Source organism: Colletotrichum karsti, assembly GCF_011947395.1.
Source record: "Colletotrichum karsti strain CkLH20 chromosome Unknown Scaffold79, whole genome shotgun sequence".
NCBI classification, from domain to species: Eukaryota; Fungi; Ascomycota; class Sordariomycetes; order Glomerellales; family Glomerellaceae; genus Colletotrichum; species Colletotrichum karsti.
Window position 1 is genome coordinate 8,255 of NW_024065979.1, and position 16,234 is coordinate 24,488.

The 16,234-nt window shown below is 54.2% G+C and overlaps 5 protein-coding genes across 5 annotated transcripts; 2 read left to right on the top strand and 3 right to left on the bottom strand.

The window, feature by feature from the left end:
* Positions 1-264: 264 nt before the first annotated feature.
* CkaCkLH20_13236 (nadh-ubiquinone oxidoreductase 21 kda) lies at positions 265-1,035 on the bottom strand (the record flags this gene model as incomplete). Its single annotated transcript, XM_038895946.1, has 4 exons — positions 265-545; positions 622-827; positions 899-915; positions 976-1,035. The coding sequence occupies 4 exons, from the start codon at positions 1,033-1,035 to the stop codon at positions 265-267; spliced, it is 564 nt and encodes a 187-aa protein (XP_038738736.1).
* A 396-nt stretch (positions 1,036-1,431) lies between these two features.
* Positions 1,432-2,388, top strand: CkaCkLH20_13237 (chromosome segregation in meiosis protein 3; the record flags this gene model as incomplete). The annotated part of the gene is made up of 3 exons (XM_038895947.1): positions 1,432-1,643; positions 1,697-1,772; positions 1,831-2,388. The coding sequence occupies 3 exons, from the start codon at positions 1,432-1,434 to the stop codon at positions 2,386-2,388; spliced, it is 846 nt and encodes a 281-aa protein (XP_038738737.1).
* A 1,142-nt stretch (positions 2,389-3,530) lies between these two features.
* CkaCkLH20_13238 (uncharacterized protein) lies at positions 3,531-4,868 on the bottom strand (the record flags this gene model as incomplete). The annotated part of the gene is made up of 3 exons (XM_038895948.1): positions 3,531-3,870; positions 3,984-4,511; positions 4,573-4,868. 3 exons carry the CDS (start codon positions 4,866-4,868, stop codon positions 3,531-3,533), a joined length of 1,164 nt encoding a protein of 387 aa, XP_038738738.1.
* Positions 4,869-10,765: 5,897 nt separating this feature from the next.
* On the top strand, positions 10,766-11,609 carry CkaCkLH20_13239 (charged multivesicular body protein; the record flags this gene model as incomplete). Its single annotated transcript, XM_038895949.1, has 4 exons — positions 10,766-10,816; positions 10,912-10,989; positions 11,057-11,272; positions 11,337-11,609. The coding sequence occupies 4 exons, from the start codon at positions 10,766-10,768 to the stop codon at positions 11,607-11,609; spliced, it is 618 nt and encodes a 205-aa protein (XP_038738739.1).
* Positions 11,610-11,908: 299 nt separating this feature from the next.
* CkaCkLH20_13240 (DEAD/DEAH box RNA helicase) lies at positions 11,909-15,862 on the bottom strand (the record flags this gene model as incomplete). Its single annotated transcript, XM_038895950.1, has 3 exons — positions 11,909-12,589; positions 12,642-15,594; positions 15,663-15,862. 3 exons carry the CDS (start codon positions 15,860-15,862, stop codon positions 11,909-11,911), a joined length of 3,834 nt encoding a protein of 1,277 aa, XP_038738740.1.
* Between the last annotated feature and the right edge of the window lie 372 nt (positions 15,863-16,234).

A 16,234-nucleotide genomic window follows, 5' to 3' on the forward strand; every position in this document is an offset into this window, starting at 1 on the left:
AGATTTTTAAAATTAAGTGCTAAGTTATTCCTAGCTATAATATAATAATAATAATACTTAAGACCTTAAAGATAAATTAGTGCTTAGGTCTAAATAAGGTTTATAGCGGTTTCTTAATATAAGACTCTTAAGACTGTAAAATTGTAGAATAGTTATTTTGGCTAAAGCCTTTCTGCGGCTACCTTTCCAGCCTAGGCTATAATACACACATCTTGCGGTCTATGCTACGCAACCTCCGCCCCCGACAGTACGCGACCAAGGAACTCATGAGCTGTTCTTCAAACGATCAGCCTCAAGCTCCCTCTCAGCCTGCTGGTAGTACTTGGCGGTGTCGACGCCGTGCTGGTTGTGGTTGACGAAGTTGAACCAGGGGATGACACCCATGAAAAGAGCCGAGTATCTCGATTGTCGCGCAGCCACACCCTGCATGTGAGGGGTCAATCTGCTCTCTCCGTAGAGGGGCTCACCAGCCTTGACCTTGGAAACCATCTCCCTCATATCCATTTCGACCTCTCTCGCATTCTCGGTGGCGCCGTAAAATCGCACTAATGTCTCGCAGTCAGCTTTCGTCGTCCTAGTCGGGCTTCGGCAGCTGTTGCCGATCAGATCGTGTGAGCCTACAGCTTGAGCGCTGGTAAAAGTAGAAAAATCCACCAGCGAGGCCAATGGCTCCGGCAAGTCGCATGGCCTGGGCCAGACCTCCCTTGCCGACATGGGAAGGGGCGAATTTCTCCAGGACGAGGAGAGCGCCGGGCCCGAAAGCGGCAGCTGCGGCTCCGTAAGCATAGTCGGAGGGCCTGGCGTAGCCGACGACTCTCTTGAAGTGGCTATAGGCGTACGCAATTAGCAATTGAACTCTCCGAGCCTGGCAGCGGTCGAAGATCGGGTTCGGACGTACGGGTCGTTGTCAATGAGCTATGCGAAGAGACATTAGCACAAGCCTGCGTCTCATGCAAGAGACTGCGTAATACGAACCGGGTAGTCACTCCTGACGACCTTCGTCGGAGTGTATGTCTGAGCCTGTGCAGTGGCCATTGTAGCAGACGACAATTCGGGACCCAATTGCGTCAATGATGGCTGGGAGAGCTCTCAGCGTTCAGCGGTCGGATATGGTCGTTGAATTGGATATGGATAGAAGCTGATTGGAACTCGGCCTCGAGTATTTGCCTGAGGCAGAACTATGTGGCCTTCCTGTCCCACGCCTGACTACGTTCTGTGGCTAGGTAAGCTTGGCCCGTTACGTAAGCTCGGCTGTACCTATGTGGATGGTGGAAAGGTGGACCTCCACCCGATCTCCACCTCTGCACAGCACCGTGAGCGCCACAGACGCGTCCTTTAATTGACTACGCGCCCCGCCCGTATGTCGCGTCGAGAGGGTCGTAAACGCTCATCAACACTGATATCTACATACCGAACTGCGCAGCAGTCAAGATGACCTCGAGAACGGTCCCCGAGTACGATGACCTCGACAATTATGCCGCCGACGATTTTGACGACCCTTTCCGTACCCCGCCGCCCGAAGCGCAGGAAACAAAGAACGTTAGCGCAAATAAGAGGAAACAGGGTGAAGCACTAGGTCTTGATGAGGAGGTCGAGGTAGCAAAGCGAGTGCGAGTGCCACGAGTGAAGCTGGATGAAGCAAGGTTGGCACGATGCAATTGATAGACATATATTTGCGTGCTAAAGATGCTTTCAGGTTGCTCTCGGAGAATGGCATTCCCGAGCTTCGGAGACGGGCGGTGAACCTTAACTTCAAGGGAAAGGGGCACGAGGTGAGTCTTTTTACGGTCGAGTACAATTGGGAACTGTGACTAATTTCGGCTTTATCAGTTCTCCGACACAGCTCGGCTACTATCGTTCTACCAACTCTGGCTCGACGACTTGTTCCCAAAAGCGAAGTTCCTCGATGCTCTATCCATGGTGGAAAAGACAGGCCACAAGAAGATTATCGCCCACAAGCGATTGGAATGGATCAACGAGGGCAAGCCGAAGCCATGGGAGGCAGATGATGCTCCGGAGGAGAGTGGTCCGGGTGCAGAGGTTGGCCAGACGGCAGGAGTGAATACGGCAACAGAACCAGTGAGCCCGACGGACGTAGTAGCACCGGCAAAGGAGCAGGGCCCAAAGACGCCAGAGAGAGATGTCCCAGACGAAGATGATATCTACGGAGCAACACCAGTGGCACAGGTTAGAACCCAAGCATCGACCTCGATGCCCGAGGGTTATGGATACGAAGAGGACGAAGAGGACGATTTGGATGCTCTGATGGCCGAAGCAGATGCGGCCGGTCAGGCACAGAGACCGACTCAGCAACAGAGTAGGAAATCGATCGGAACTGACTTCGAAGACGAAGAAGCGGCCTTGGCCGAAATGGACGGCTTGTGGTGAGGAGCACGGCACATGAATAAGTCTTGATAATTTTGCAATGGGTTATTGGAAGGCAAGGCGTCAACGGCAGGTATTGAATGATAAGGTACACGGGAGGCTTCACGAAGGGGCAGGCATGCGGCGGCGGCTGGCGAATACCCATTGGAATCGCGAGGGTGGTGGGCTAATAAATGGAGAGAGATAATAATTCCGCAGAGTAACCTCAGCCTGAATACGTGGTGTGCTGTAATCAACTATCATGTCGACGACCCATGGTTTGGCTAGCCTTATGCCTTGGGGCCACCATTTGAGGATCTTTCAGGGACGTGCTGGAAGGCTCACCACATAGACGAAGCAACCCTACGGATCGTGCGATGTGCATAGCATGGGAAAGATATAGTGGTTTACTGGCAGAAGTCGATCTCGCCGTCAGTGTCCTTTAAAGGCTTCTCTGGCATACGTATGACCACGTACAACAACGGGCACCACCCGTGGCCAAGCCTCCACACGAAAGGACGATTCGAGTCTTCAAATCACCCGTAAATCGTCGTGTTAGCTCAAGTACTGGTGTTGGAAACTCGTTGAGACTACGTCTGTTAAAAATGGGGACTGAGATTAATGAGGCGGGACGGATCGGCCCCATCCGGCGAATGATCACAACACCCGAAGGCACTTAATTAGGTTCAATGAGAGCGAGGTCACAGTGTGTGCAGTAGGTTTCGTCATGGCATCAATGTTCATTGGTCGCAATGCGACTTTCGCTGACAAGATATTGTTACAGACCCCAAGTTATGGCTCTATTTTAATGGGCGCCATCCGTAACGCCATGGATACCGTTTTCCCGCATGCCCAATCAAGCCAATCGGCAACGCTTCCCATATTCGTTCACATCCGCCTCGCCTCGCTTCCTCTTGGAAGCTACTGTCAACACGTAGTTTTTGGATGGTGCCGAGATGCTATTTGCCGGGTTGGGGGTTTCGTTATTTGGAAGTAAACCCCTACGAATCATCTTGCGCTCTTCGACTCTGAGAGCCCATAGTAACGTCAAGAGAACCTCTTTTGACGGTAACGGCGCGCCGTTCAGCCACGTTCGCGGTGCCCGGCCGCTGTCGCGCCCCGCCGGAGATTCAGCCGACGATCCCCCAACCCGGTCATCGCATCCTTCAGACACCAACCGCAATGCCTCCATCGTCGCATCCATAAGCGGACGCGCCAGAGTGGGGCTGCAGGTTAGGATTCTCTGAAGAGACTTGAGTCTCAGAGTAGGTAAGATCGCGGCCGAAGTCCGGGTTCGCTGCGACGGCAGTGCCGTTGACTGCGTTGGCGTCTGAGTTGGCGCCGCCGTTGACCTCATCGTGGAGGAACTCGGTGATGTCGAACGGTTCCTGGAGGAAGTTGGCAGAGTCACCAGCCATATAATCGTGTTCGTAATCGAGGGAGTTGGGGGAAGAGAGAAGCCCGCTTTCAAGGACATAGCGATCTGCGTCAAGGGCCGCCGACAGACTGAAAGAATCACCGATGAGGTGATTGACAGCATCTGAAGCTGCAGAAAGAAGACCAAGGTCGGATGCAGAGGGGTTCGAGAGGCCAGCCATGATTGAGGAAGATCCTCCGACAGATGACACTGCAGGTCGCACAACATCGCTGCAGGACGTTGTGTCAGGTCGGAGGATGAGTTCCCGGTGGTCTCGGCCGTCTTGTTCTCCTCGGCATCCGCCTCGTCAGTCTCGGCGATTGGCGACAGCTCGGGGGAGAGCGACGCCGGGTTGACGGTGGCGTTGTTCTGGGATGAAGTCATCAGGTCATCGACAAGAGACTTGGCGTCGTCCATTGGAGGACGATGACCGTCTTGTGAGCCGAAGAGCTCAGGGGACAGTGTTACGGAATTAGAGCGGAGAGGGTCGAGAGGCGAGGATGATCGGGTCAACATGCCCGAATCGCGACGGAACTTGTTCAGCTCCTCAACCAGGAGCTGATTCGCCTTGGTGACATTGGAAAGAGCTGCCTCGAGCTCCTTATTGCGTCTTTCGAGAGCCTCGACTTCGAGACGCTTACGCTCCCGAGAAGATTGGGCGGCGCGACGATTGCGGAGGACACGCTCCACTCGGCGTTGCTCCTTCTCGTCCTCTGTCTTGGCCCGTTTCCTGTCGATTTGGTTAGAGAGTGTCTCAGGACGCCATGACATGCGAAGTTCAAAAAGCTTACCTCGGAGGAAGGTTGGTCTTGGGTTCCGGGAGAACTTGACCCCATGATTTCCTCTTCTTGGCCGGCTTCTTCTCTGATGATGGAGAGTCGTCGGCCGGGGTGGAGGCAGTGCCATCCTCCTCAGTGAAGGGCGGAGGCGTCAACATGTCTGAGGGGTCGACGGTAGTGCCGTCAGCGACCGCTGGAGTGGCGTCGCCGAAAAGCGAGGGGTATAGTTCGCCGGGTGTCGAGACGAAGGACTCGGCTGGCGAGTCCTCGAACTTGATCATTGGTGATGTCTGGTCCCAAGAGGCCATTGTGACTTGGATGTGTGTGTGTTGTGACTGTCCAGACGGGGCTGCACAGATGGCTCTCTGGATAGACTCAGTAGGAGGACTTTGTCGGAAATGTTGCACGCAGTTGGAACTGCTAAATCCAGGGGTGGGGATGCAGAAAAAAGTAGGGAACTGTGTGATGCAGGTATGGTTTGTGGGTAGGGTGAAAGTGTGGGTTGAAGATAGATGTATGGAGGTGCCGTCCTAGTTCCTCATACAACATATAGCTAAAGGCTGCCTGCTAAGAGGATCGCATGATAGCTGCGATGACGACCCAGTGTGAGTCAGATGGGGTCTGGTGAGTCACCGAGGGCAAAGCACCAGGTCCGAGTGGAAGATGCTTCGATCTGCTCTGGAGAAGAGGACAGAGTGTTCTTTGTGTGGTGATGGCTTTTTGGTGCAGTTGGAGCTGAGGATCACAGCCCAAGTGCGTGGAAGCAGGCGATGTGGCCTCTTTTGTAAGTTGAGGCCACGCTGGCCCTCGTTCAAGGGGGGGCCACAGGAGCCAAGGGACGGGTAAGGTACCTAGGGTGGTCTGCCTCAGGCATTTGGCCCCCAGGCCCCCAAAACCCCAGGCACGCTGTGGTTGGTAACCTGGAAGGTGCCTATTTTACTTACGAATAGCGAGTTGTGGCCGCTGTGGAACAGGGGCGAAGCAAGGGTGCCGCCTAAAATGGAGCCGATCACGCAAGGTCTCAGGAGGAAGGTACAAAAGACATTGCAGGTATACAAACTCAGTACTAGGTAGTGCTGCGAGTTTGAGTGGGAAACTCAGGTATTCCAGAGTTAAACTTTTCTCCAAGTCAGTCAGTGTGAGTGGGCGAAACCCAAAGAGGGAGGTGGGCGCAAGGGGGCACCTTCGGATTGCGGACTGGACTGCGGATTGCGGATTGCGGACGGCGGAGGCTGATTGGTGGATTTGACCAACGACAGCGGCGGAAGGAGCAACTGCGTGCACCGGCCCAGTGGTTTCACTGGCTCGGGAGTCTTCCATCTTCCACGGAGTGTCCACAGAACGAAACTACGGGTACATACCTATCCCTACCTTACCTCACAGCCAGTAGGCACGAATCTCCTACGGATACATTCGACCCTCCAAATTGCTAAGGTGCTGGCCCCGTCGGTCTAAACAGGAAACACGGGAGCCACGGAGCGGAAACACGAGTGGCGCACCGTGCCAGACGGAGGCCGCGCCGCTCCCAGGAACTTCCCCCTTTTCTCTGCTTCCCACCACCTTCCTTACCTAGGTACTCGGTGTCACTGAATCTTTCCCTTGCCTCCCGTCGCTGCCTTCGCCTCCCACTTACGCTGGACTGTATTGATTAATTGCCCATTTCATCCCGTTTCCGACGTCTTTGGATGACGGCCCAGACATGCCTAAAGCGAAATGGCCTTGGGCAGCCCGAGATGCCGTGGGCCAGAACGGGCAATCCAAACCCTTTGCTTTCCGTCGACGAACGGCCGATGCCTCTACGGCAGGTATGGATCGTATCGAGGGAGGAGAGTAGCAAACACCACGGCGACTACGACTTGGGACGACGATGAATCGGGGTATTACTACCTCCAAGTGCCGCGATCAATCACCGCACTCTCGCCTCGCCGCCCAGCATCTTCCAAAGGCATTTCACCGCATTTCAGTTCCCTTGCCTACCGCCCGTCTCGCTTGTGCTGTCTTCAGCAGTGACCCCGCTGCCCTGCTTTGCTGCATTGCATCGCATTGCTGAGCTGGCTGACATGACATGGCTGACGTGACGTGATATGCACCGTCAGCTGAGCTCACCGCAACCCGCCTCAGCAACTGCAACAGATGTATTTTACGAAGCACAGTACCTACCTATCTACACTACCCACCTTCCCATGGCCTTCAAGCGTACGTTCTTGACCACAAGGCAACATATACATACGTGGAGCAGGTTGAAGTAGATCCCCGAGCATCGCCCAACAGCTGGAGACGTCTGGACCCGGTGTAATAGCAGATGAACTGCCAGTGGATGAGCACGTCCTCCCACCGCCGGTTACTAAACTTAGCCACCCGTCTTCCCCGGCACCAGTTGTACGAGTATCCGTACACGGCGGTTTATTGACGAGATCCGCTATCGGTTGTTCCTTCATTACCTGGTAACCTGGAGGGCACCGCAGACATCACTCAGCGCTCACCACATGTCCCGCCATACCGAGTAACCTACCTTAGCAACTCGACGTTGGACCCCCAAGGCTGAAAGGGGCTGAATCTTACTTTACGCCGCCCCTTCACCAAAGGTCTCGGCCATTCGACTTCCACCTAGGTCACACAAAGTCTATTCCGCCTGTTCATCTTGGCGTGCCATCTCAATGTGGTGACAGAGTCTTGGTCACCCGAAACAAATACAAGCCCGGCTTTAACTGCATTTGGCCTGGCAGAGGCGCGTGTTCTCCCTTCAGTCGTTTGAATCGGCATCGAGCTCCAGGTCTCTGTTGTCAAGCCGTGGCACTGTCCATTCTTGCCATACTCGTAGTCCTCTAACCATTCAAACGAGAGATGCAACTGCAACCAGCAAGGGAGCTCCAGAACCATATCGTGTGTCGCGCCATGTCTCTTGTTTGTGGGGGGGCACATGCCCGTACGCTGGCGCAGTCCGCACCAGAGATGCGCCAGCTGCATCATGATCATGGTTCCCTTCACTTGTTGGTGACCTTACCCCAAGGCAAAGAAGCGCAACTAAATGGGTCTTGGTTGCAACCATGGCCCCCGAGGCGATCTAGGGGTTCTCATTGCCGCAGATCTGTTGCACTGGCCAGCAGACGACTCCTGAACCCCGGGCCCGACTCGTGTTCCCGAGCCAGAGAGACGAGAAGGTGTAGACCGTCTTGACACCGGACACTTTTGGCTTGCCACCACATGCTGAATGAGATAAATGGCATACCGCATGTCTCGAGAGACGACGGTGACAACAATCAACCCGGACGATGGAGGCAAACTTTGGAATGAGCCGCGTCAAACAACTTACTCGAAGCCCCTTGCATACCTTTCTGACTCTCGGGGGTCAATCTACATGCTGTTCGCCCAAACATCTTGCGACGACTCTGGGCAAACTTTGATTGCATCCAGTGGTCACTACTGACTATCATCGTCTTGTGTCCCAATCAAACCGGCGCCTCCAGTAGATCCGTCCGTTCCGGCACGACAGCTCGTCTTCACTCACTCAAACACTTGCAATATGTCGTTGACGCGACCTGGCAAGCCGGACCGAATTTGCAGATTGGGTGTATTCTCAACTCTCGTCTTGTAATGTGCAAGGGCACCACAGCGCCTCCTCCAGGCCGGCGTACGTATCCTACGTCGTCGACTTCGACGTTATCAGAGCGCTTCTCGTCGTCGCCCACCCCATACGGCCCAGACAAAATCACGACACGGCAGGTAGTGGTGTCAGGGACTCCCGGCGCAATAACGCACATTGGCTTAGCGGGGAATACGGATACCGCATTTCAGAAAGCATGCAAATACGGGGCAATCAATTACATAAGGTTCCTCACTACGTATCCGTACGTACAGTACAAACTATTCAAATGTGAACGGAGCAACCACCTCTTGCCCCCCCCTTTTTCCTGTTATCAATGGCCTCCACCTCACATCCAGACATCGGCCCATGGTTGGGATTTCATCGGCTTCTTATTTCCTTTTCAGACTCTCTCACTATCTCGGTGATTGCGGAAAGGGAACCGCGACTTGCAATACGCCCGTAGGCGAGGTGGCTCAGGGGCAGAAGAGTCGACTAGCGAGATCTATCCCTTCCTGAACCGCAGCGTTCGGAGACCGGCAGCTCTGTTGTTCGAGAACGATCTGGAAAGATGGGCAGGGAGGGCACCACCTGGTTGATCGTCGACCGGTCCCCAGTTGCCCCTGCTAATCTTGTTTCACCGCACGGGACTCGGACTGTTGAATGTGGGCTTCCCCCGCCAATGGATCCGTCGGGGCAAACGCGTCTTTGAACCACGTTGATTAACGGCACATCCATCGAGACTCCGTACAGACCGCCGTGCGCCGGAAACGGCCGCAGCTCGGAAGTATCGGCTCCCGTAGACTTCAACCCTACAGACGTTGTCGACGATGCCATCGTTGTGATCTATGGCACTCCCCTCGGTTGTATTAAAAGGTAGCTAGCTGCCGTACCTCAGACTCAACCACGCCAGTCAACACCCTATACCTGAGCCAGCCTCCGTGCGATGTACACAGCAGGCAACGTACATGAGAAACTGAGAGCCTTTCCCTTTCCAAGGCAGAGTGCAAGTCGACGAACTGCAGATCCGGGTTGACGGGTCCGGTAGTTGGATGATCAAACCCCATATTCCCCACGAAATCATCTGCACTCGTTTCTCGTTTCTGCGGGCACGCTCCATCGAAGCAGCACATTCTTGCGCGTACAGGCCATCAGTTTACCAATATGCTCTCAGAAGAGAGCCTGTTTGGTAGCGACCAGTCTTGAAATACCAGCCTTGCCAAGGAGAGCACCCCATCCGGCAGAACAATATTCAAAGTCTGCCAATTTACTGTTTACAAGACGGGATCCCAATTGCCGCGAGCGCCCTTCACAATACCATCAATCTCCGCAGTCACCCACCCGCCATAGAAATCGCCGGGCTGGGGCTCAACCAACTCGCCGTCGACATAGCAATCCCACGGTCCCGCGTAGAACGACAAAAAGCCTTTGATTGCTTCGAAACCCGACGTTGGAGACTCATAAGACCAGATACGGTTCGACACTGTCTGCGGTGTCCCTGATGGCGCATTCTCGGGTGCCGCGATCGAGTAGTAGGTCGCAGCGCCCTTCCACTCACAATAAGTGCTTCGACGAGTTGGGGCCAGAGGAACCTTGATCGAAGCTGGCGGCAGATAGTATGCTAATAGACAAGTCAGTACCTCAACCGAACTTTGACACGTCGACAAAGGCGACATCGGATAGACGAACTCGGAGGATGGTGAGTCTCCAACACCCAGTAAGCATCTTTCGTATCCGCGATCACTTGGCCATGCCACTTAACCTGTAGATGCCGCGGTACCTTCTCCAGCAACGGAGGCCGGGGGAATGATTGGACGTTCATCTTTACTCGTGCAGCCATACTGGCAGGCAAGCGTTGTTATCAACTTGATGAAGACAACTGATGTGAAACAACTAGCGACGGGCCTTGGTCACAGGATTTGAATACGAGTTCAGTACTCAATCACATCGCCTTGGGTGAGGCGCGATAGAATCGAAAAGGATGCCATACGCCTGTTGAAAAGCTCTTTGTCTCGACATGAGCATCATAGACTTCGGACCATTGAAGTTCCGATCGTATGCGGGAACACAACATCGGTACCTAGGTAGGCAAGTTGCAATAACATACTAGGTAAGGTACGGTACATAGAATGGAGAGCAACGTGCCTAGGTAACTAGTTACCTACTCACTCCACTGCTCTCTGTCTAGGTACCATAAGTATGGCTGTGCCACTGTGGCTGACAGTAAGGCTCATTTTCAGCGTCCCTCGGGCGGTAGGTCGGGTTGTTTGACTCAGGTCCGTACCTCAGGTTTTGTTGCGTCATACGCTGCGGCTGACAGACGGCCCCACCTGGTGCAAGTGACATGGACCGGAAGCACTCAACGTCCAGGAATCGCCGTTGCCGCCTACATCCGACACCTGACTGGTCACCTGAAGTATCCTGTCCAGACTTGAATCGACAACGCGCGACCGCCCAAATTTATCTTTTAACCTGCTTCCCTATCGCACACGATCCGAGTGAACTCTTTTCAACGACTTGCCTTCATCGACTCCGTCCGACCATTGTTCTTTCGATCGCTGCATCGCCCGACCGACCCCTCACACGCCCCGTCACCAAGTCCCCGAACAGGTGCCCACCATCATGTCCAACCGACAGCTTTCTCGAGATATGCAGGTCGAGTTCCAGGCCAGAGTGCGTCAACCCTGTCCTCGTCGGTGCTGTCGATTAACGGCAGGCCTTCGCGATCACAGCGACTCCAGTCATAATCCCTGCTGACACCCGTACAGTTCCAAGCGAAGCAGGCTCGCAGAGAAGCGCAGAAGGCCGCCAAGCAGGATCCCATCCTGAAGAAACAAATCCAGGACGTAAGTGATCAGTACCCCTGAGGTGCGCGCCAAACCCCAATGACTGCTAACGTCATTGCCTCCGCAGCTGCTCAAAAAGGGAGAAACAGCAAAGGCGTATCAGAAGGCCAAAATGCTCTTGTCCAAGCAGGCCCTGGCACAGCAAATGGACCAGATGGCTGACATGGCTGAGCTCTCCGCCGCACAAATTCAAGCCAACAACTCGATGAACCGCATGACGCACATGATGGGCCAGTCATCCCGTACTATGTCGCTCGCACAAAAGAACATGAACCCTGAAAAGGTACGTCGCCGCGTCGCTGACCATCGGTATTGCTGCGCCCTCGTTAATAATACCTTTCCTGCAGACTTTGGTTACCCTCGAGCAATTCAAGCAACAAAACGAAGAGTATGCCATGTCCAACGGAATCTATCAGGACGCCATCTCGCAGTCGACAAGCGCCCAGGTTTCCGAGGACGCCGTTCACGAACTCTTGGGCAAGCTGGCCGACGACGCAGGCGTACAGCTGAACGCCGAACTCAACAGCGCAACGCCGGCCAAGGAAGAGCTCGTTACCAACGAGCCCACAGCCGAGGAGGAAGATGCTTTGCAGCAGAGGCTGCGTGCTTTGAGAGCATGATTTGAGTGTAATGCGCGTTCCATCAAGCTGCGCCTCTTCGGCAGGCATCACTCGTTTGGGAACTCGGGGTTCATTAGGCGTTTTCTGGAAGTGGGCACATGCGCGAGAGAGACCTCGAAGAAATGGGCTTACGAACACAACTTCACGTATTTGATAACGGGAAATCCGTGGCGTTTCTGGGAGGAAGAGGCATTAATTGCCATGCCTGTTAATCGAGACCCGATATCATTCATCATCTACACCATCTAAAATGATTCTCTAGCCTGGTTTGCCGCCAGATGGCACCCCGAGCCTCGCATCTACATGTACAAACTAGCCACTGCGGTGATGTCACGCTTGATCATCTCTTGAGCTGTCTGCATCTTTTGATACAACTCAGGGTCGCCGATGATACGAGCAGCGTTCTTGACCTCACGACATGTCTCATCCAGCCGTGTGATTGTCCGCACAATTGTGCCCTCCAAGACATCCGTTAAGTCCGTGATGTTCTTGAAGCTCATGCCTCTCGCCCACTCGTAAACTACCTCCATCAGCCCGAATCTAGGCCGAGAGGTGAAATCATTGGAGTCGTCCGCAGCTTGGATGACTTGGTGGAGCGTCTGAACTTCGTTGACCTTCTCGCTGATAGCAATGATGGTATCCTTGCCCCGCTCAAGATTACCCGTCAAATTGGGCTGCGAATCCGTTTTCTCCTGGAACACGAAGGCAGAGAGCAAAGCTGCAATCTCAGCCGGCTCGTAGTCCGCAAGCACGTTGTCTAGGATTAGCTCCGTCAAGACAAGTTCGTCGCCAGAGTGAATCTCGCAGGCAACCTTGCCCTTGAGCTGGATCCTGGCACTCTCGTCGATGAACTGGAGCTGTTTCAATACCTGAATACGTTGTTCGTAATCGGGCAGAAGCTGAAGATTCTGGTCTGACAACGACTGGCGGAGCTGAGAAATGTGCTCCTTAATGAGCCACTGGTCATGACACATGGCGAACTGGTTGTCGTCAGCAAGAGTCACGATTAGTATAGCAATTGCGATAACTTACGTGCTTCAAAAACTGCGGACAGGACAGAGATGGCGAGGAAGATGCTCTGAATTCAGCTTCCTTGCGCTTCTTTATCGTCTCCTGAAACTGAAGGTTCTTGATCTTCGAGAGATCCATCTCGTCCCACAAGTCATCCCATGATCGACAAAGCGAATGAAGCCTATCCTTTGCCTTGAGATAGCTCTCGCCGCTCTGGAAGATCTCTGGAACGATGCCTTTGGTTACGTATCTGGTCAGGCACTCCACATCGCTCAACGGTACGTGAAGCGTCTTGATGCGCATATGCTTTTTCGCCTGCGGCAGCGGCGTGAGATACTTGCGGAACGCCGGGATGAATGGCAGCAAATCCGTTGAGTCTCGTGCCTCTCTCATGAGCCTGATCTCGCATACATGTAGCGTAGGGCTACCTTGAGGGCCCTTGTTGGTTGTACCTTCGGACAGGAGAATGCCTGGCGTGCGAATGCCGTCCTTGTTGTATACGATTAAGCGCGACTGGGTAAACATCTTGCGGCCGATGGGGATGCCGAGGAGGAATTTGTACATTTCCTCGGTCAGCTGCTTGTAGTCCTGCGACGCTTGGTGGCATTCGTCCATCGAGACGTCGCAGATGCTGCAAGAATCTCTCTTGATCTTGGCCAAGTCTGCCTCGGATATTTTGACGGCCTTCTCGTGCTCCGGCAAAAGCTGCTGTGTGGCGTGTTCTGAGAAGCTGCGCTTAATCATCTCTTCAATCTTGAGCGCCTCCACACGGAGCAAGTTGAGTATCATGTTGTAAGTTAGTCGGAACTGGGACCTGAGCTTCGATGGCTCTCCTAGTATCATCTTCTGGAGGTCCGCCACGGGAGGAGCCTCATCTCCGCCCGGGGGCACAATGATCACAGAACCAACGGTATCCAGGCCACGACGTCCTGCGCGACCCGCCATCTGCGTATACTCCCCAGGGAGTAAGTTGCGGAACGAATGGCCGTCATGTTTCCGATAGCCCGAAAACACCACTGTTCTGGTTGGTAGATTGAGACCCATGGCAAAAGTCTCCGTTGCGAAGAGCACCTTGACGAGAGTTTGGGCAAATAGAATCTCGACAATCTCCTTGACAATGGGCAAGAGACCTCCGTGGTGGACCGCGATACCCCGTGATAGGAGCTCCCTCAGTCTGATGATTTGAGGCAGGATTCTGTCCTCGGGCTTCAGTCTGGCGATCGACTTTTCAATCGTCATATGAATGGCACTCTTCTCGGCCGCAGTGCAGAAGTCTTGGTTGCTAAGTGCATCGGCATTTTCCTCGCAACGTTTCTTGGAAAAGACGAAGATGCAGCCGGGAAGCAAGTTAGACTTTTTCAGGAACTGAACGAGATGAACCCATAAGTTTTTGTCCTGGGCAGCCGAAGTGAAGCCACCTTGGCGACCAGTGCGACCCAGGTGGCCCGGATTATGACTGGCACGCGGTGTCCCACCTCGCCCTCTTTGCTGACCACCGCCGCCTCGGGGGCCTCCCCTCTGCCCGCCGCGCTGCGCTCCCCCTCTCTGGCCTCCTCTCTGACCACTGCCGCCGCCGCCGCGCGCCGTGTTGTTGACTTCCGGAGTCTTGGGTTTATCCTTCCCTTGGATGGCCTGGTTGGCTTCCTTCCAGCCCTTCTCAATGAACTTCTTGTCCGAGTCCACGATCTTATGGATATTCTTGCCAGCCCAGAGGTAGTGCTCGAGGGGGATGGGTCGCTTGGGGGTGGAGATGACGTATATATCCTTCTGCTTTGTCCTTCCAACCCAAGAGGCGAATTCGTACGTGTTGGGCACAGTGGCCGACAACAGAATGAGAGTGACATGCTCTGGGAGCATAATAATGACTTCCTCCCAGACGACACCGCGCTCGAAATCGTTGACGTAGTGAACCTCATCAAAGATGACGAACTCGACGTCTCGAATCAGATCCGCTCCTCTGTACAGCATGCTGCGCAGAATCTCCGTAGTCATGATCAGACAGCTTGCCTCCGGGTTGATCTGAACGTCACCAGTCAAAATACCCACTTCGTCAAACGTCTGACGAAAGTCGCGGAACTTTTGGTTGCTCAAGGCCTTGATGGGTGATGTATAGATTGCCTTTGTCATGTGTTTCGAAGCGAGTGCAATGGCATACTCAGCGACGACAGTTTTACCGGCTGAAGTATGCGCTGCGACGAAGACGGAGTCGCCGTTCTCAAGGTGGTAGATAGCCTCCTTCTGGAATGTGTCGAGCTCGAAGGGCCAGTCTCGGGCCATGTCCGGTACTAGTTCTCTGAAGTTGGGGATTTCTCTCTTGATGTCCACCATGTGAGCCCACTCGCGACCAGCCTTCCTGGCACTGGATGCCACGAGGGCGCCATGTGGTTCCAGTGCCGGGAACTCGACAGGCAGAATGGCATCGATGTCCTCCCCGTCCTCTTCGTCGGACTCAGCCTCCTTCTCCCGAGTGACCTGTGACTCGGGCCCAGACTCGTCGGCACCAGGTGCCTGCTCGGGTTCCTGATCCAACTCTTGCTCGACAGCTTTGGCTTCGTCTTCATTGGACTTTTTCTTGTTGACATCAATACCTCTGGTGAGACCAGGCGCAACTTCGAGCAGACCACCTTCGCCGAGCTTGATCACTCTCTCGAGCTTGTGAGAAGGGAAGGCAGCGTCTCCTGTACCAGCACGTTGAACCTGGTCTTCCAGGGCGGCGGTTGCTTCAATGCCTTCCAAACCACCGGGCGCAAACGGGAAAAAACCTGCGGCACCACGGACGAAGTCGGCCCTGCTGGCAGGTTTGCGCAGAAATGAGGTTGAATTCTTGGCCGTGGCGCTGTTGGCAGTGACAGTGACGTTTTTGTAGCCAGTCACTCTGCCTTCCAGTCCATGTCGCTGGAAGCGCGTGACAGTCCTGGTCTGAGGAGCGGCGATCTTGAACAGTTCAGTGTAGTCCACCGGGCAATCCCAGCGCCTGTGGTGGTCAGGTCAGAATTATGACAGCACCAGCACCGCGAGGGGGGAGGCCTCCGGGAAACTTACTGCTGGAGACGGTTTAGCCAGTCGGGCGAAAATTGCATTGACGGCGTGAGGAACTTATTCTCGAGGTGAGACTTGAGTTCCGATGCATCCTGCTTGACTCGTTTACGAGGCCGTTGCTCAAATAGGATGTCGTCGATGTTCAAGTCACCGGGATCGTCGAGAGAGAGGCCCTGAATGGCAGTAGCCAGATCAGAAACCATCTTGGAGGGTGGTTTGGCCTGCACGTTGACGGGGGTTGGTGCGACCTGTATGAGCGCTGATGAAGTGAAGTTGAATAGTGATGCAGTAATTGGTGCTGAGGTAGGGTATGAGGTACCTACTACCTAAGGTACCTATGTAAGGTAGCTGCGGGACCGATGACGGTATGCGGGGCCACCCACTTCAGAGCGTCCACGCTTTTATGAGTCAACGCAGCTAAACGTCTGCCCGGGCAAGTGTAAATGTACGTGATTTATCGTCTCATGATGAGGGCTTGGCGGCACTGGTGCTTGCCTCTTTCGGTCATCGTGAATGAGGTGAGAGTATTGCTCCAAATATCTAGGGAAGAGCAGTAATGGCCAAATATTCAAACG